Raw genomic sequence first — 18,544 nt, 5'->3', positions numbered from 1 at the left:
CCACTACTAAAGCGATAGCCTCTAGACGACCCCCTGTGGCTCGAGTTACAACCGCTATTTTCAGTGAAGTCGCTGGTCGCCGAATGATTTTCCAGCGCACGGAGGCTCCACTCGTAAGCGCCACAAACTCGCACCACCTTGAGAATGGTGCAGCGAAAGGCAAGGTACCGCCACGGCCAGCCGCGCCGCGCCGTTACCCATGCCCAAAAATCAGCTGCCTGCCCTGGATACTGACTGAGCGTCACCGAATAGCTTCACCCAAATTACATCTCCGACGGCTTCAGGTCCTTGGCTCAAGATCCACACTTCTACGGGCCTCACCATCTCGGTCTGCTCACCTTGAGTCTCACGAGCTCGGATGAGGCCGTCAAGCCCGTCATGGCTTCATCGGCGTACGTCATCTCGTCCCCTGCAGAAAACTCCATCCCCAAAACGTCGCCGACTCGAGCTCCCCTCACTCAACGGCTCGTCCCTCATGATCTTCCACCCCATCTCCTCCTTTGGATCCTGCGACATTCATCTCCATACGTCAAATATTATACGCTGTCCGCTGACAATTATCTCCACTGTTTAGGTCGCTAAAGGACCTCTCCAAGGCGATCGTCGCCTTCCTCGCTGAGCCAACGGCTTCGCTGCCCGACGACTTAGAAAAGATCATTGATGCATACCTCCGTCGACACCAGAAATATGACGACGCTACGGCAGATCGCCTCCAGGAAGAGCTCCTGTCCATTTTTGACAAGCACGTCAAAGACAAACCTTCAGCCTTCGCGCCCTTTCTGAACATCCTTCGTCAACTACTTTCGATACTTCGAACTCCTGAGCGGATATTTGCATGGTGGGACTCGTGCTCTGCGCTTCTAGCCAAGTCCTCTCCCGAGAAAGGTGTTGTGGAAGCGTCACTGGCGAATATCATGGAAATCATATCAATTGCGGAAGAGGATCATGACGGTTCTGATTCTGACCTTTCCTCCAACCCACTCATTGACCGCCTGTTCACAGGATGGATGGAGAAGCTTTACCCGTCTGTCACCGAAGCGCTATCAAGCCTTGAGCCAAATGAGAGAATCACGCGGGAGGCTCTTGTGCAGTTCGGAAAGAAGCATCCCAAGGTTAGTCATATATGCCTAAATTGTATTCATCAGGGGGTTTTCTGACCTGAACAAGGAGCTTTTTAATGCGCTTGATCGCTATTTTGTGAAGAAACAGTATCGCAAGGCTGTCCTGCGCTTCCTGGGCGACTATCTTCAAAGTCAACCTCCTCATGTTCACCAGATTCTACAAACGCCACTATTTGCTGATATTTTAAAATGCCTACAACAGGATAGCTCAACGACCATAGTGTCAGCCGCGCTGACAGTTGTCATCATGTTACTTCCACAGATGCCAAGCTCACTGGTTCCGCATCTACCCACGCTGTTCAACATCTATGCAAGGCTATTATTCTGGTCACGAGAACGGGCCGGCGTAGTTGAGCCTCAGCCAGAGGATACAGATTCATCCAATTGGGAACAATGCAGTCATGAGGCAGACGTCGATGATCACCCTGTCTATCACCTCCTGAACTACTATACCATTCTTTATGGTCTCTATCCCATCAACTTCATGGACTATATTCGCAAGCCTCAGAGATATCTACGTCACGCCAATGTTGCAAATGCCAACGATATGGAAGTTCAGCCTACCGAGATTCGAGACCAATCAGAAAGGTTCCGCCAATGCCATTTACTTCACCCAAACTTCTTCACCCTCACGATTGATTCGGAAAAGACGGATTTTGGTCGCTGGATCAAGAGTGAGGCCTCGGAGGTTGTTGCTGAGTGCATGGCTTTATGTCTCGCGAACGATTCCAACCTGTCTTTCGGACAGCCTTTGTCTGTATCTGAAGCGTCTCCATCTAACGAAGGATTTGTCAAAGAAAATCACCCTTCTGTTCCAATGACGACGGCTGAATCCCACAGCGGCTATCGTTTGCCTACATCCGCCAGTACGGACTCGTTAGCGAGTAGTCGTCGGCCATCAGCTCTAATTCGACGGGGTTCCCAATCAAGCATCCCATCAACTCGAGATTCTATTGATGCCAGGATAAGAGAACCAAACGCCGACAGTCCGACCCTTGGTCCTCATCTCATCCAATCTTCCTCCCATACACAACTACAGGACATGATCCAATCTAACAAGGTCATCAAGTCCGGTTTGCATCAGTCTTTGGCCAACGATAGCGTGCCATCACTATCACTCAGCAATCAAGATTCTGTGGCTGATCGGCCCGGCCCATCGCTACTGGGCGCTCCGCCAACTATCAGCACGCCCCTTTCCTTGACTGAGACGAATACACAAGTGGCTCATCTGCAGCGCCAGATCCTGCTTTTGCAGAATGACTTAAACTTTGAGAGATATTTGAAACAACAACATATGGCCCATATTGGTGACTTGCGCAGACGACATATGGAGGAAGCTGTGACAGAGGCAGAAACACAGAATCTACTCATCACAAACCGAAACTTGAAGCATCGGTTCGAGGAAGCGAAGAAAGCGGAGATGCAAGTTCGGAGGGATTCTGAGAAGAGTCGTGCCCTTGCGAAGAAGTGGGAAGCTGACCTTTCCACCAAGCTTAAGAAGCTGCGTGACGAATCAAAGCGACTCAAGGCTGACTATGAAGCGCTCCAGAAGGAGCTAGATAACTCCACGGCGGAGCGTGACAAGTTGAGGGTACTACTGTGCGAGGCCGAAGTCAAGGAGGTCAACTGGAAGCAGAATATGCAGTCCATTGAAATTCACAGCGCTGAAATCGACCGGTTGAAAAGTGAAGTCGATAGATTGACAAAGGTTGAACGTGATTTCCAGGCCAAGGAACTCGAGCAACAAAGGGCAATCGCTGCCGCTGCAGGAGCAGAGAGCAAAGTTGAGGCTCTGAATCTTCAACTCGCCAGTCGAGAGAATGAAATCGAGCGTACTAGGAAACTGTTCCAGAACCAAATTGCAACTCTACAAGCGAAGTTATCCGAGGCGCAGGAGGAAAGAAGTCTACCTTCTCGGGATAGCAAGGCAGCAATTCAGGCAATGCTCGCAGCGAGTCGAGAGAAGCAAGCTGAACTACAGAAGCAGTGCGACCTGCTGATGCGCAAATACACCGCCCTGCAGTCATCGTTCCTGGATATGAAGACGGAAACGAAGCCAAGACATCTCAGGATCGAGACCTCACTAGATGGAGAGCATGATTCATCATCCATGTCAACGAGCCCCGTCATGATGAAAACGCGGCCACAGCGTGTGCTCTCAAGCCCTGACATCACAGAGGGCACTGCATACAATGTCACGCCACCTCTCGGGCACAAACCTGAAGCTGCCTTATCACCGAAGTCAGGGGGTTGGGCACATCCACCAGGGTCACCATTGGGAACAGATGCATCATCTCTATCCATGAGCCCAGATCACCAGCGATTCGGACGAAGTGATGGGGGACGATTACTTGCCAGGAGTCACTCGGACTTATTTGCCAGCGCAACACACAATCGACTCCGTAAAGATTCGAAAGACAAGGGTAAAGAGGAGGCAGGCGCGAAAAAAGACAAGAAACCATCGGCGTTGAGGGGGATTCGGGGGTTCATGTATGAATGAGAAGATGATTGTGACAAGGTGAGCAATGGCGATAGTGGATATATAGGCCGGTTTTGACATATTTGCGTACATATGGCAGTCATTCTTGAATAAATCATTAGGCTCGTCGCCATCCACTTCATTTGACCAGCAGCACTGATGAATACGCAGCACTGAGTACTAAATAAAGAATCACCATGTTCTCAGTGAGATGCGAGCACGAAAGCTACCAGCGAGATTAAAGAATGAGCTACGAGTGCATGTAAGAATTGATTTCCATGTACTCACATTGATGCATACACACGGTAGCGCATTGTCAGCCTAAACATTGGTATCACGCCAGCAGCTTTCTGAGGTGGTCGATTTGAGAATGTCGATTATGCCACTGTATGAGCATCAAGCCCAGATTGATGCTCGTTCGACATCCATGTCCTCTGTTACCAAAAACGACTTTCAACAATTGGACGGCTTCCGTAGCTCAGTTGGTTAGAGCGTCGTACTAATACTTCATTCCGAGTATCCGGTAATGCGAAGGTCTCAGGTTCAAGCCCTGGCGGGAGCAATCCCAGTGCCTTCCAATTGTTACTTTTTGCATTTTCTCGTATCTCGAGCTATGTTTATGTGTTTTGCAGACATGCTGAGAAGTTGGTCCGTGGTATCCATGCCATGATATGAAGTCTGGAGAAGCTCGATGCCTTATGTAAACAGGGCTGAATGGCTAATTGCGGGATGCGGGGTCATGACCCATATCAGGCAGGAAACAATAAATAACGACCGGGTTGTAGTGATCTTTTTCTCCTTTTTTCCTTGCCTAACGCATGGACTTCATTTCCGAAGAAAACGTAACAAACGGAATGACTGCTTATTATGGTGATGTGACTCAGTTGCTCTCGGGGAGTCTCTTCTAAATAAGATCGCGATCTGGGGGCAGCTGAGCGGTCAATTCTTGTTGTGTCTCTGACTGTGTTTTGATATACGTCATTTTGTTCTGGACGTGACCATGTCTTGAGACATGTTTCTCATCTGATGATTCAGATTGAGAAGCTAAAGGTCTGATGCAGATTACTAGAACAGAAGTTAGTGTAACCCTTTGTTCTCCTGTGAAAATTGTCCTTTGAAAGAGATCAAACTCGACTCGGGCTGTTTGTGGTCCATGTTCTAATGTTGGCACACCATATCCTTTTTTTAATGGGGTGGAGATTTACAGGGGATGCTGGCTTGTGTGTTTGTGGGGGAGAGATTTGATGAGGGTAGTAGATCCGTTAAACAAAGAGAATCCGGATTTTCATAATAAAAGGAGCGTGGTTTCCGGTCTGTTGAGAAAAGGGATCGTTCGGTACTCTGTACTCCTCCCACGGAAAACAGTTCTCCCAGCCGAGCTGTGTCATTTCGCAATTTGACCGGGGATACGGTCATGGCCATGGCCATGGTATGCATCTGGCTGCAATGCCGATCTGGTTCGCTCCAGCCGCATGTGGATAATAACCGATGGACTCGCTTCTCGCCCAATCTGAGCAATTTTCTGGTCGACTACTGTATGTAGGCAATCGGACCCCCGCGTATTAGTGCCTATCGAGAAGCTGGTTGGCTGGTTAGTTGTCATTGAACCGCTCCCATTGTCATGTATGATGGAATAGGTGCGGGATAACTACAGCGAGAGGCTGTGCTCGAGAGAAGTTGAGATTGGAGAGGATGGCGGTGAGGACAATTGAGCCGAGGAATGCGCACATCAGAACTGGAACTTTTGCAGATACGTCGTTTTGGTGTTTCTTTTGGTGGTACCTGAAGTCTGGTGATGATAAGACAAAACGTTCGAGCCACTCGCTACACGGCGATTGTGTGCGTTGATGGATGATACCTATGTAGCTAAGGTGCCTTAGATATAGCTGTATTTGATCGCTGGAATTGAGAATATGGATCCTCAACTGACAATCGGACAGGGACAAAGCCGTTGACTCGTGGATAGAGATGACGTAGAGACTGTGCCACGTGAAGGCCTCTGGGCCGTTAGCGCATGTCGTCAGCGGACCTGAGGCTCCTGGAAGGCCGTGCGTTCTGGTTTCAGCGGGGTTGGTTAGCGGATTTCCAGTGGACTGGGCCTTGTAGAGGCGCCTGAACCGACAAGGGGGGAATGGCTGAGTGAGTGAATGACCTCTGGTGTTGATATCACGGATCTAAGGACAATGTCTACAGATCTCCTAAAGATCTCTGAAAAGAGAACGTTGAAATGGGTTTACTCCCTTACATTATGCCCTGTCACATCGAGTAGCTAGCTATAGGTTAATCGCATCGAGTATGATTACAAGATCTCCATTGACGCTTGCTGCCTAATATACTTGACTCATTAGATACTTGGAATTACTATTGTCATTGTTTGTTGACTTCGTTACCACTGTCAACCATTTATCGCCGGATGCCGCCGCTCAACGTCGGGTTTACTCATTCTGTGTCTCTTCCTTCAGCTCCCAGTTCTAGGCTCATGATCGATCATTCTACGCCAACTCTACCTCTCAAAAAATCGCTTCTGCATTATCGGTAATCGATGCCCTAACTTCTGCGCCCGAGATTCCCTCGATTGTCTACACGCCCCTAGGCATGAAATTCAAATAAGCATCCTTCACAATAAGAAAAGAGTTAAGCTACCTTGCTATACCGACACCACCAACAAGAACCCACGACCCTCTTTTCTTTTGCGCCTATCTTTTTTACCCTTTCCTCTCTTTCAACCACATCAGCTTCTTTTCTTCTTTCCTCTCTCTCTCCTTTTTGCTTCTTCCCTTCTTTTTCGTGCGCCTCGGGTTTCTTTCTTCCCCCTTTCATTCTCTTCGTCCTTTTCTAAGAGGGAGGTCCCAAACTCCCCCTCCCCCCTCTTGGCAAACGACGCGACCATCACCAATAATAATGTCGTCGCTCGAAGCCAAGATCGTCGTCCTCGGCGCCCAGGGCGTTGGGAAGACGTCTCTGGTTATGAGATACTGCAAGGGCGCATTCAACCCGGCTCAGATCACTTCTACCGTCGGCGCCAGCTTTCTCACGAAGCGCGTCGTTGACTCTGACTCCGATACCGTTGTGCGCCTTCAGATATGGGATACAGGTTGGTTTTGATAAGGAGCCAAACAAGTTTTTATTCTCTTATATGCTAACGTCAACTCGCAGCCGGCCAAGAACGCTTTCGTTCTATCTCCCGCCTGTACTATCGCGGCGCAAACGCCTGCATCCTCTGCTACAGCATCACAGACGCACAGTCATTCGCCGATATGGGTGTATGGCTCATGGAACTTCGACGAAACCTCCCTCACGATGTCGTTCTTCACGTAGTCGGTACAAAAGCCGACATTGTCGCCCGCGATCCCTCAGCCCGCCAGGTCCCATTCGAACGTTGTATCGCATACGTTGCTGAGAACCTTGCCCCAGGCATGGGCAGCACGCCACCTCCGACCGCAACCCCTTACCACGTACCGACGCCTATGTCAGGTGGCCAGGCGATGTCTCCCCCGTCTATGGAGCCTCGGAGCCCCAGCTCGAAGCGTAGCTCTGGTTTCTGGGCACAGGAAGTTGGCTGGGACGCCTGTCATGAAATCAGCGCCGAAACAGGAGAGGGTGTCGAGGAAGTATTTCGTGTTGTCACACGCAAGCTTGTTGAGCAGAACCGCAAGATGCAGCAGGCCCTTCTAATGGCCACTGCCATCCCTGGTACCCCAGGTTACGAAGCCGGCATGGACGGAGGCTATTTTGCGGGTGCAGACGCACGAGGGAGTTTCCGAGTAGGCCGCGATCGTCGAAGTTGGCTCTTCTCGCCAGGTTTCTCGCCCGCCGTTACGGTCGAGCAGGCGGGAACCCAAGAGCAGACACAAGCAGACGGCTGGGATCGAAAAGAGCGCAAGAAATGCTGTTGATTTTCTTGATTGCCATTACCAAACTTGACGAACGAAGACGATATGATGGAAAGAGATGTAGACGTTGTATGGACATAAGAAACGAGGTCATGTCTGCAACGAATTCCCCACGGCAACGACGGAAGAGGAGCTTTAGGATGGTTTCGACGACTGAGCGCATATGTTTGATACCCGGTCTTTTTTCGTGTTTCTTTTTTCTTGTTTTGTTTTATAGGTCATGTTTTGCGGGTTGGTTCACAGTCGGGGTGTTTTTTCGTCTTTGGTACTGGCAGCCTGGTCCCGGCTCATTTACTATTTCTGTACGCAATGCATAATTCCTTTCCTCGTTTCTCTTCTCTTCTCTTATCTTCATTCAGTTCATGCATGGTGCATCAGGCGGGTCATCTTTTGTTCTACTGTTTCTCAATTGGGAGTTGGACGAGAGGGTCATGAGAGGTAGATTTTTCCATTTCTGACTTGGAACATACTATGCATTACTATTTTGTTCAAACATGACCATCGACACCGCTGTATCTCCTATTCGTAGCCAAGGCACCTTGGCTTTCTGATGTTCCCGCAGACTGATATGATTTCCACGTGCTGGCCTGTAGTGAGTGAGAATGGCTAAGCCGGCAGCATCCGGAGAACCCCACCCCCCACCTGTTCCGGTCGGAGGTCGGATGTGTCCCCCGCATCCTCCCGTTATCCGCCATACCGCACCCGGGACTATGGAATTGAAAACTGCCGCCAACACCAGTCACTTTTTTACTACATACCCTCTTGACAACCTCTTAAGCCGCTAATCCTCCACTCTTTTGCCCTCTTCTCCTCACATCACCACTTGCTGGCCTCAACTTCGAAGCAATGGCTCACCCTCAAGGAAACCTCGCAAACCTTCTCCCTCCTTCATGGAAAACCTCGGTAACCGCTTGGCTAGCTGAGGATACGCCTTCGTTCGATTACGCCGGCTTCGTTGTCGGTGACGGTCCCCGTGTCGCTACCCTCTGGGGTAAATCCAGCGGCATCATCGCCGGCCGACCCTTCTTCGACGAGGTCTTTACGCAGTGCGGCTGCACCGTCGAGTGGCATGCTGAAGAGGGAGCAGCTGTTGACCTGAGCAATGGCAAGCATCGAGTTGCAACAGTCAAGGGTCCTGTCCGCGGAATTCTCCTCGGTGAGCGCGTTGCTCTGAACACACTTGCACGATGCTCTGGCGTCGCTACCAAGAGCCAGCGACTTGTATCGATTGCGCGTGAGGCGGGGTATACAGGTGTGATTGCAGGAACACGAAAGACAACGCCGGGATTCCGCCTCGTTGAGAAGTACGGCATGCTAGTCGGTGGCGCGGATGCCCACAGAATGGATCTCAGCGCCATGATCATGCTCAAGGATAACCACGTCTGGAGCCGAGGCAGTATCACCGATGCTGTCAAGGCTGCCAAGTCAGTCGGTGGCTTCAGTATGAAAGTGGAGGTGGAGGTTCAGAGCGAGGCTGAGGCTGACGAGGCCATTGAGGCTGGCGCCGATGTGGTTATGTTGGATAATTTCACTGGTGATGGTGTTAAGGTTGCTTCAAGAAGTCTCAAGGAGCGATGGCAAGGGAAGAGGCATTTCCTGCTTGAGACATCTGGTGGACTTCAGGAAGATAACTTTGAGGCGTACTTGTGTAATGGTGAGTACTTGGAAGGCTTTCTGACGAGCATGCCGATGCTAACATATTATAGATGTTGATATTTTGTCAACAAGTTCTATTCATCAGGGAGTGCCGCACATCGATTTCTCACTCAAGATCGAGCACTAGGTCAAGATAATAAAAGTATATTGATATCCACGAAAACTAAGGATCCGTTCTGTCGGTAACTCGAAGTCGAGTGCTGACTTTGTAGACTTCCATGTGTCACATGAACAACTTGATAATATTCATCTGCCTCGGAAGCATCTCCACCATCGATAGTCAAAAACCAGCCATCCTAGCTTCCATGTTTGGTCCTCTATTCCGACGGTGGCTTGAAAGATCGTCTTGTAAAGATGTCTGCTTCTCCTGTTCAGGAGCTTGGGGGTGTCAGAACGTGATAACATCACGCTGCTTGAATTCCTCGTCGATAGAATATACAAAGCAGGGTTGGAGGTGAAGAAGTAAGCAAGACGAAGATGAATCTCCCTTTCGACAGGCCTGTGCCATTGTTAGCAATCTCTGATTCAAATGTCAGAGTCACCAGGCACAAACATAACTGGCCAGTCCTCAACTCTTGGGTTTGGTGACGCCAAAAGACGCCCACACCATGAGACTATTTCTTCTCCTTTACTTCCGATCTCCAATCTCTTCAGTCGTCTTTCGTTCCTTGTTCATACATGGAGATATTTCTGTACCGTGATGTTTCAGCACAGCGTTCGAGCTTTAATCAACTCGTCATATGAGAGTTGAGTAAGAGAAATGGAGCTTTGAGCATGCCTTGGACACAGCGTGACCACGACGAGGGCCAAGACCCCGTAGCTACGCTATCCCTTGGGCTACTATGCACTCTTTACCTTCTATAAATACTTCAAGTCTATTACATATATTCGAAGCATAATCAGTATCATCATAAACTCAGGAGGCAGATGAGTTGACGAAGCCTAATGGCATAGTCAAGTAGGCATGACTTCGCCTTGAAAGTTATCACATCATCACAATTTTCGAATCAAACGGGAATGTCTTGGCAAAATCTTGGTGCCATTTGTGTCTATCGACATGCAACTGTCTGCAGGAGGCATTCATCAAACACCCTTTTGTAAAACCCCAAAACGGCCGTGGATAAGAGTCAATTCATACATGACTCACTACCAGGCAATGAAAAGAAGAGACAACGCGGTTTGAAAGAACTTGCACAGGCACTCTTCGTTAATCCTCATTCCTTACGCGCCCTCAATCCCTATCTGATATCATTTTCATAGACGCCAGGCATGTAAAGTCAAGACCATGAGAAGAAGAAAAGTTGGCCAGGTGGCCCCATGTTGAGCAAAGAAGATCGTAAAGTACGATGATGCGTAACGTACATTGAGAATCGAAATGAAGAGAAAAAGGAAACAGTTGCTGTAGACGTGGTCTAGGGGGCTACGTCTTCTGCCACCTCACTAGATACGAGTGCTTGCCAACCAAGACATGCCGGGATTCCTCATACCCGCGAACGATGTAGAAGCGTGCCATATCCGTTCATCAAAGAGCTCAGAGCTTAGACAGTAACGCGCTTCTCGCCCTTGGGCTTGAGAACGTTGTCGCCATAACGGCCGCCAAAGTTACCTGCAAAGTTAGCGATGTTTGCATCATCAGCACACGGATGGGACTTACCCTGAGGGTTGTAGTTGCAGACGGTGTACCAAGAGGGGAAGCTGAGAACAGTTCCGGCAGGGCACTTGACAGTGGCGCAGCCGACCTTCGTGGAGTCCTTCCAGACAACCTGAGTGAAGTGACCGTAGAGGTCAATGTTCATATCAGCAGGAGGGTTCTCCTGGCCATAGAAAGCCCAGTTGCCCATCTCGTTGTTGTACCACTGGTTGGTAATACCACCAGCAGCAGCCTTATTCTTGAGGCCATCAATGTCGCTTGTGGCACCCCAAGAAGCGAGGTTCTGGCCGTAGCCGCCATTGCCTTGCTTCCTAAAGATATGTCAGTCATCAATTCGTTATTCACACATGTTATTGACTTACATGTCGTGCTCGAAAACACAACCGTTGGCGGTGTTCTCGGCGTAGCCGGCAAGCTCATCATCCCACTCAAGGGCAGAGGCAGAGTGGTTAAGACGGTGGATGTTGTGGTAGGCAAGCATAACAGTGTTATAGGCACCATCCAGAGAGAGGTCATCACCGCCGCTAGCAGGGACCTCAACCTTGGGCTCGGCAGCCTTGGTAGGCTTAGCGACAACCTTTTCGACGGTAGTCTTGGGCTTCTCGACGACGGGTGCGGGAGACTCATAGACGGTCTCCTTAGTAGACTCAGGCTGGGGCTCGACAGTAACGACCGTAACCTTAGGGGCCTCCTTGGTGGTTGAGGGCTTGCTAACAGGCTTCTTGACCTTCTTGGGCTTCGCAGCCTCCTTGGTGGTTGAAGGAGCTGTATACTTGGGAGCAGGGGCTTCCATAAACACAACGCCAGTGGGCTTTGTGGCCGCAGGAGCCGTGGTCTCGGGCTCGTCGCCAGCAACAACAGTGACGGTAACAACCTCGTAGACCCACTCGGTCTTCATCTCTCGCTTCTCAATCTCTCTCTTCTCGAGATCATTTCGAATAGGGCTGGCCGAAGCCAAGATGGCGCTAGCGCCGAGGAGGAACATAGACGCCTTCATGGTGATCGGTGAACAGACACACAAGACGGAATGGGGTGAGCTGGAAATAGAGTCAGTTATATAAGCTTGAGAGGTATTAGGTGTGGCTGTTTTCAGTTGAGCAAACGTCAAACCAATGCCGCTTGGCAATAGCTGTTTCCGTGTCTTTGATGAATGCAACGAGGCTAAGATGTAGCGAGGGTGGAATGGTGTTTCTTGTGGGGAATGTTTGGACGAGAACGTGTAAGACATTTGGTGTTGAGACAATTTCGTGTGAAATAAGATGAAGTAAACATCGATATATCGAGTTGAAGGGATTTCCCTTGCTGAATACTAAAGGGACTCATTGCCGCTATCGATGGTGACAAAAGACATGGCTCTGCTTCGGCGATGTTCTGTCGAGGACAAGGCCGAGTCGGTGTTGTGAAAGGGAGGAGATGTCGATAAAGACTCCCTCAAAGACCGGGGTTGGTGGAGAACAAGGCGAGACAAAGAGGGCGGACGCAGATAATGAATGCAGGTACAGAAATGCAGGGTTCAGACTACAGTATGCTTACCTTTTTGTGGTGGGTAGTGTCTGTAGATGGGGTTGACGTTGGATTTGATTCAGAACCAGTCTGGTGAGCGGTTGACAGCACTGCTGAAGTTGAGATTCCGTCTAGGAGTCTCGAAAAGAGTTTTGGTGTGGTTGAACAACGACTGAAGTTCAACAATTGAAGGAGTGACAGAAGGATGAACCGAAGGAAGGACGACTTGATCAACTTTGCTTTGCGATACCGAAAGGTGAGGTCAAGAAGATGAGGGAGGTCTTGGGACTATATCAACGGTTCAACCGGAGGCTTGGCTTTAAAGTTTTGGTTTTGAAGGAGTGGACTGCAATGTCGTAGACACGCAAACAAAGGAGTGGCAGGCCCTGCTATCGTTCGACGAAGACTCTTGGAGGGGGGTGAGGGAGAGGGAAGAAGAGTCGAGATGGCTTCGGAGCGGACGACGACGTTAAAAGGAACTGCTCGGCGGGTCGCAGACGGACAGCCACTGTTAGCCCAGGGGCGATTGGCTAGATGGTGCGGTATTGATTGGATGCTTTGCAGGGGGTATCTGGGGATCTCGCGAGCCTGCAATCGAGTGTGAGCTGGGGCGTGGTGCAGGGGACGAGGCCGGGGGTGTCGTTCGAGAACGAACCTAACTTACTATCAGAGTAGAGAGCGGCAACAGCGAGAAGCTGTTAGTGCAAGACGAACGAATGAGTGTGAAATGCGAATAAAGTGAGCGTGAATAGTGGATAGTTGAAAAGAAAGAAAGCGGAGAATGAAGTTGATTTTGAGGGAAAGTGAAGGGAGGTCCCAAGAAGAGATGAGGCTGCCAATGTTTTGACTACAATGCGGTGCGTTGCCAAGGGCCGTCGCAGTTGGCAAGCACTGACAGAGTGACTAGTTGGCACTGACAGTGACACCCGACTGCTGGCCTTCCTCCTGCCTGCGTCTCTTAGGTTGTTGTTGTTGTCCTGGGCAGGGCAGTTGCTACAATGACCCCTGGAACGCGGGCTGGAATACGCTAGTGCCTCAAGCCAGTGGAGGGGTGCGTGAGACTGGGCGCTAGAAATGTGGCGGGAATGGATGCTGCAAGGCGCCCAGGAACGAATCATGCATCAGTCCAGTGCCTTGAACTGGACGGGAGGCATTGATGAGCGTGGCTTTGACGTCTAGCGCTGTGATATTGAAGTCCAGCCCGAGTTGCATACATGTCCAATGGCATTGATTGACTGTCTATCATTCGAATGGTTTGTAGAATCCTCGCTTTTGCAGCTATTGACTGAATAACTCAACGCTCGCACTATTATTCACAGCGCAAAGCAACCGCCTCGAGGACGATATCTTCGGCGTACGGCAGACGCACGGGCCTTGAGCCACGATGATGAAACTTGTGGCTTACTCGATCCCCTTTTGCCTGTGTGCGCAGCATTGACGCCTCTGATGAAAGACTGGACGGTACCTGCATTTAGGTACTTCCAATACCTTACTGTGACACCACGCATCAGTCCAACTGTCCAACCCGACGACTGCCGCTGATCGACTATACCACAAACACCTACATCATAACCGCAACCCAGTGACTTGGTAGAAACATATCGGTTTCAATGCGACGATCACACATATCTACGTGGTATCTACGTACAAAGATTTGGCTTCTACAGGATAGCATTGCAGCATTGCATTGCAGCGCCAGCATTGACTGCATAGGCGGGCAGCTAATCAAATCAACACATGATCCAGGATTGGGACCCTTGCTATGCTCAAACACAGTGGAAAAGAGTAATCAACTGGTTCAGATCATAACAGACCTGGCCCTGGCCCAAGGTAATTACCAGTCATCTCAGCTCTGGCTGTGTTTTCGGCTGTTGGGCGTTTGATGCTGGGTTTGACAGTGGCGAGGCAGGCTGTTGGTGTTGGTGTTGCTCATTGACGTAGCATCCATCCCCTCATCTCATATCCGGTTCTTTTCCTTTCAAGTGCCGGGCTATCCCATCCCCCGGTCTCATCATACCCTACCTAAACGAGACGATTGACTTTGCTCCTGTGTTAAAACCTTGTCGAGTTCAACAGTCCAGACTCGATTGAAGCTCGATTCTTTGCTCATCATTTCCTGTCGAAATGATCCCCACTTGTCCCCCACTGGTGATCATGCTGGAGTAGAAGGTGAGAGAATGCTTCGCAAAGCTTGGCCTGCTTGCGTGGACATGAAAGCCACCTCGGAAGCCAAAACCAAGCCTCAAGCCCCCCGGGTTTGGTCAATTTCAATTGTGAGCATTTTACCACATGCGTGTTGACCCGTAACTTTATGGGGATGTGTCTGGAGTCAATACATTTTGCACTTACACCGTAGATTTTGAGGGTCCATTGACTTCCGGATGCAGCGTCATACTAGAACCTGACGGGAAGTAATACTACCTAGATACCATCGATTGAGATCAAGATCGTGTTAACGGTGAGGGTATGTATTATGCCGGGTCGTACACCAACACTTACACATACGCACGCACGCACGGGTTTGTATGTGATCAAACGACAATATGTCAGCATTAACAAATACGAAACGCATTCCTACCTGGCCTTAGCCTTCATCTCTCTTCGCATCCATCGCATTGATTCTGATTCTGTAAGAGGCAAGCTGAGCTGAGCAATTGGTTGATTGGAAGTACGTACCTCTCCACCCCTTTTTCACTGCCCCTTGCAGATGTCGATGTGGCGCGTGCTCTGACGATCCATCTCCGATGGACACGGCCAATCAACGTGGTGATTGTCGACCTCATCTCCATCAAACAAGCTATTCAAGGGTGGTGTAGCGGGTTGTTGTGGGGCTTCCCTGCAGCTGCATGTCCGAAAACCCGCTAATAAACCCGGCTCTCTTCTTCCCCATGCGCTTCTAGCATATCTGAAACTGAGCTAATTAGAGGTGACCTTTCTGCTCCGTTCTTCATCTCCCATCCAAGGCCTCACTTTTCCTTTCTGATATTACCAAATACTGAGAACATTTCATCGCTTGATGTTAAATTGGCAAATGCCAAGCCATCCTTGCAAGTCATTTGAATAATCGAATACATGCTCGATTTCGCGGGCCGTCATTCTTCTGTAGCTTGGCTCGACCCAGCAAAGCCTGCTCCGTTCGTGGCCACGGACAGTTCGGCTCGTCGTTGGCTTCTCTGTATGTCACCCTGGACAGTTCCACAGTAGGAGGAGATTGGTGTGTCACAGAATGATTGCCTCTGATTCATAGTTCAGAGCTAGAGATACTCATTCGATGGCGTTGGGGAGCAAGAAAACTTCTGACATTTTAAAAAGGTGCCAAAAATAATTAGTCTAGAGACCTACGAAGTCTATCCTAAACTGGTCTAGATTTTTATATCGCTAAGGATATTGATTCTAAGTCTTCTTGCCTCCCATACAATGGACTTTAGGGTAGGTTGGGGTGACGATCGATATCCAGAACCGAACACTAGGACAACTCGAAGTTGGTAGCTACCTCCGGGTCATATCGTCAATGGCTTGCTTTCAAAACGTTGACACAATAAACTGATCGTCGTTGATCATCGGAGTCCGACTTTGTTAACATACACATGATCCCTTGATCAGCCGTACTACTTTATTTCATGAATTATCAATCTACCTACCTCTTTCTACCTAAGTTGTACTTCTCACACCCCTCTCAGCACGTATATACTCCTCCCTTAGACACATTGAGCTCAGCCATCAACGCATTTGTCTTAAAACCATTGAGTCGATCACAGCGACTCAAGACTGGCTTCCGAGCTTGGATGGCATGACACGCAATCCACAACTTCTCCATGTTCTAACAGGAAAGGGACCAGTGATTCCCATTGACCAAAGCATCCGACACGGTGGCGCTGAACTTCATTCCTTCAGTGCACCTCGAACAACTTTATCCTCGCTTCTAAACCAAAACCATAATATTTAGTTCACTCGCGGCTCTGCTAGAGTTCGAGGACTCTGTATTACGTGGCCGATCTCCTAGAGCTGAGTCAATTAGGAAGTCCAGCCTTGTCACCGGCGGCACCGAATTCGTCTATCGAGTTTCAAGCCTGTAGACGATGATGATCGGTGGTTCCGGGCCTAGGATCTGCAAATAGAGGCCGAAGTTCTACGGTCTAACATCACTGAACTGAAGATATACGTAAGCATCGATATAGATATTGGCAGCCTTCAAACTTTGATCTGAACAAGCAATGTAGCTGGAATTTTCAAGCCGCTTTGCTGATCGATCTTGGTCCACATGAAAGCACAGATCATTCTAGACTGGCTTCTCGTTACATCCAGTACCCGATATCCTGGGTCTATCCTAGGATCTAGTCCTCAATTCTCCACATGTCTCCTTCATTCACTGTCACGCGTGATATCTTACCACTTCAGTCACCGCTTCACACAAAGGGACGAGATATCCCTTCTCGCAAGCAAGGCCCTTCCAATGTGTCCCCCTTTATCCTACGTCTCGGGTCCAGACTTATACTCACTGTTTCGTATATTCAATGCCGCTGCTATTACCGGCGCTGTCGTAGCGACCTGAGTGGCCTGCTGATCCTCCAACACAGGCAACGTGGTGGTAGGGATTGAGACTTTACGTCTTGTTTATCTCATGGAGGCCACAGTGAGCACGCGCGCTCACTCTTGACGTTAAGTTCTTATTTAACTGATGTTTTCTATGATTGGTACAAGCTTCACAGAACTTCAATATGTCTTCATCCTTCTCCGAGTTGACACACCTACCCTACAGGAGACGGTCTGATTCATTCCAAATCACTGATACAATAATTACTTGCCCTAAACTAGTTTCCTTTGACTTGAGTTTTCGAGCAGGATGAAAAAGAACATAGCCAGGCTCGTAAACTTAGGTGCACTAGATGATTCGGGCTCATGAATTTTGTTTGTCGCTGCGAGTGACAAACTCTCAACAACGTCGTCGATAGGTCTCCACACTGATCGAGCTGTAATAAACCAAGGGTCCTTTGTGATACTTTGCCCATATTATCTGATCTCGCCGTCTTTCTCCCAGTTAGAAACTGGGACGGCGGAACAACACCAACCTTGGCATCATCACTTGAATCGTGATATTCGAGGTCAACTGTTCAAAGGACAGGTCGATCAAACCACTACACAAGTACACCACCAAACACAAAACCCCTAGGAATCGATGCCGCACAAAGAAAAGAAACCGTGATCCTCGGACACTGTGATACTACCTACGTCGCTTGAAGACAGGGCCGATCGATTCGGCGACATGCGACCACGACATGGTACAACCGTGCCCTGACTTCTCGAAGCAAACTCGTACAATCTCGTGAACCCCTCTAAAACGGCACCGAGAAAAAACCAAGACAAGATTCTCATAATTGTTTCTTTGTTGGCGGCCTTTATGAAGGCCAGAGGGGGTGTAGATGATGTCAGCCAACCAACAACGTGGCCCATTCTGAACATCAAACATGGGCGCTTGAAAGGCCCGTTTCTTGTTTCACGAAGCGCACAAGCGCCGAAAATCGAGAAACAAGACACCCAAAGTGTGATGATGCAAGGGTCAGCTCTGGCCTAACTGTTATGCACTTGTGCCAAAGGTTCCTACTCTACAGAGGGAATAGTAAGCTTAAGTATGAAGCCCGTTTGAATAGACTTGAGTTTGGCCATATCAAGCTCAATTCACAGTATCAAGAGCCTAACTACTAATTTATGTGCCTCGCTTAATATACGAGCCTCTACTCAGCCAGAAAAGCAGGTTTCCGCCGTATGTCCCCTCACAGCGTATATATGTCGGTTCCAGCTTAGGTTTCTGCCCATCACACCAAGCCAATCGTCCCCTCTGCTGATCGACTTTTACTTGAAACGAAACGGCTCGTTGCATGACAACAGTTACACTGCCTGAACGAGTCTAAATGAAGCCGAAACAAAAGCCCCGGCTAAAAGGCCAACAACACAGAAATGATCATGTGCATGGTCTGGGGCATATGTGAGGTTGTGCGACTCTGAGGGCCAGTCACCGACAAGAAGGCCCTACTCTAGGGTTCAAAGTTGTAACCATCCTCATACATGCGGCTCAAGGAGCATGCTTGTTGCATATCAAATGCCTTTGGTCACTACGAGTCCGACCTCCGGCATCTCGCCAAAATCCGTGTTGGTCGCTCTAAAACGGCGTGGCGGTGACCTCGGCAGCTCCTTTAGATGTTGTCGGCCGGTCTCATGCATCGTAATCATATACCTCTGCCCA

The 18,544-nt window shown here is 49.4% G+C and overlaps 4 protein-coding genes and 1 non-coding gene across 15 annotated transcripts; 4 read left to right on the top strand and 1 right to left on the bottom strand.

Annotated features, from left to right (window-relative positions):
* The first annotated feature begins 52 nt into the window (after window positions 1–52).
* FOXG_06248 (uncharacterized protein) lies at window positions 53–3,945 on the top strand. 9 transcript variants are annotated; one of them, XM_018384825.1, is made up of 5 exons: window positions 214–392; window positions 575–1,112; window positions 1,168–3,639; window positions 3,701–3,722; window positions 3,772–3,945. In XM_018384825.1, exons 1-3 carry the CDS (start codon window positions 379–381, stop codon window positions 3,619–3,621), a joined length of 3,006 nt encoding a protein of 1,001 aa, XP_018241984.1. In that variant the 5' UTR covers window positions 214–378; the 3' UTR covers window positions 3,622–3,639; window positions 3,701–3,722; window positions 3,772–3,945. The 9 variants fall into 9 exon arrangements, with proteins under 9 accessions (XP_018241981.1, XP_018241985.1, XP_018241982.1 ...); XM_018384823.1 differs by having other exon boundaries at window positions 177–392; window positions 3,701–3,945; XM_018384830.1 differs by having other exon boundaries at window positions 177–392; window positions 575–3,639.
* A 122-nt stretch (window positions 3,946–4,067) lies between these two features.
* Window positions 4,068–4,162, top strand: FOXG_19208. Its single transcript has one exon. It is a non-coding gene; the product is annotated as a tRNA-Ile (tRNA).
* Window positions 4,163–6,501: 2,339 nt separating this feature from the next.
* Window positions 6,502–7,496, top strand: FOXG_06247 (uncharacterized protein; the record flags this gene model as incomplete). The annotated part of the gene is made up of 2 exons (XM_018384821.1): window positions 6,502–6,694; window positions 6,757–7,496. 2 exons carry the CDS (start codon window positions 6,502–6,504, stop codon window positions 7,494–7,496), a joined length of 933 nt encoding a protein of 310 aa, XP_018241980.1.
* An 843-nt stretch (window positions 7,497–8,339) lies between these two features.
* Window positions 8,340–9,276, top strand: FOXG_06246 (nicotinate-nucleotide diphosphorylase (carboxylating); the record flags this gene model as incomplete). The annotated part of the gene is made up of 2 exons (XM_018384820.1): window positions 8,340–9,147; window positions 9,200–9,276. 2 exons carry the CDS (start codon window positions 8,340–8,342, stop codon window positions 9,274–9,276), a joined length of 885 nt encoding a protein of 294 aa, XP_018241979.1.
* An 884-nt stretch (window positions 9,277–10,160) lies between these two features.
* Window positions 10,161–13,136, bottom strand: FOXG_06245 (uncharacterized protein). 3 transcript variants are annotated; one of them, XM_018384818.1, is made up of 5 exons: window positions 12,968–13,136; window positions 12,334–12,891; window positions 11,163–11,837; window positions 10,804–11,111; window positions 10,161–10,755 (listed from the first exon to the last, which is right to left on the bottom strand). In XM_018384818.1, exons 3-5 carry the CDS (start codon window positions 11,795–11,797, stop codon window positions 10,688–10,690), a joined length of 1,011 nt encoding a protein of 336 aa, XP_018241977.1. In that variant the 5' UTR covers window positions 11,798–11,837; window positions 12,334–12,891; window positions 12,968–13,136; the 3' UTR covers window positions 10,161–10,687. The 3 variants fall into 3 exon arrangements, with proteins under 3 accessions (XP_018241977.1, XP_018241978.1, XP_018241976.1); XM_018384819.1 differs by having other exon boundaries at window positions 12,334–12,782; window positions 12,968–13,042; XM_018384817.1 differs by lacking the exon at window positions 12,968–13,136 and having other exon boundaries at window positions 10,168–10,755; window positions 11,163–12,356.
* Window positions 13,137–18,544: the final 5,408 nt, after the last annotated feature.

Source organism: Fusarium oxysporum, chromosome 2 (assembly GCF_000149955.1).
Source record: "Fusarium oxysporum f. sp. lycopersici 4287 chromosome 2, whole genome shotgun sequence".
Classification (NCBI taxonomy): Eukaryota; Fungi; Ascomycota; class Sordariomycetes; order Hypocreales; family Nectriaceae; genus Fusarium; species Fusarium oxysporum.
The sequence above is the reverse complement of the archived record's forward strand: the minus strand, read 5'-3'. Positions and strand labels throughout refer to the sequence as shown.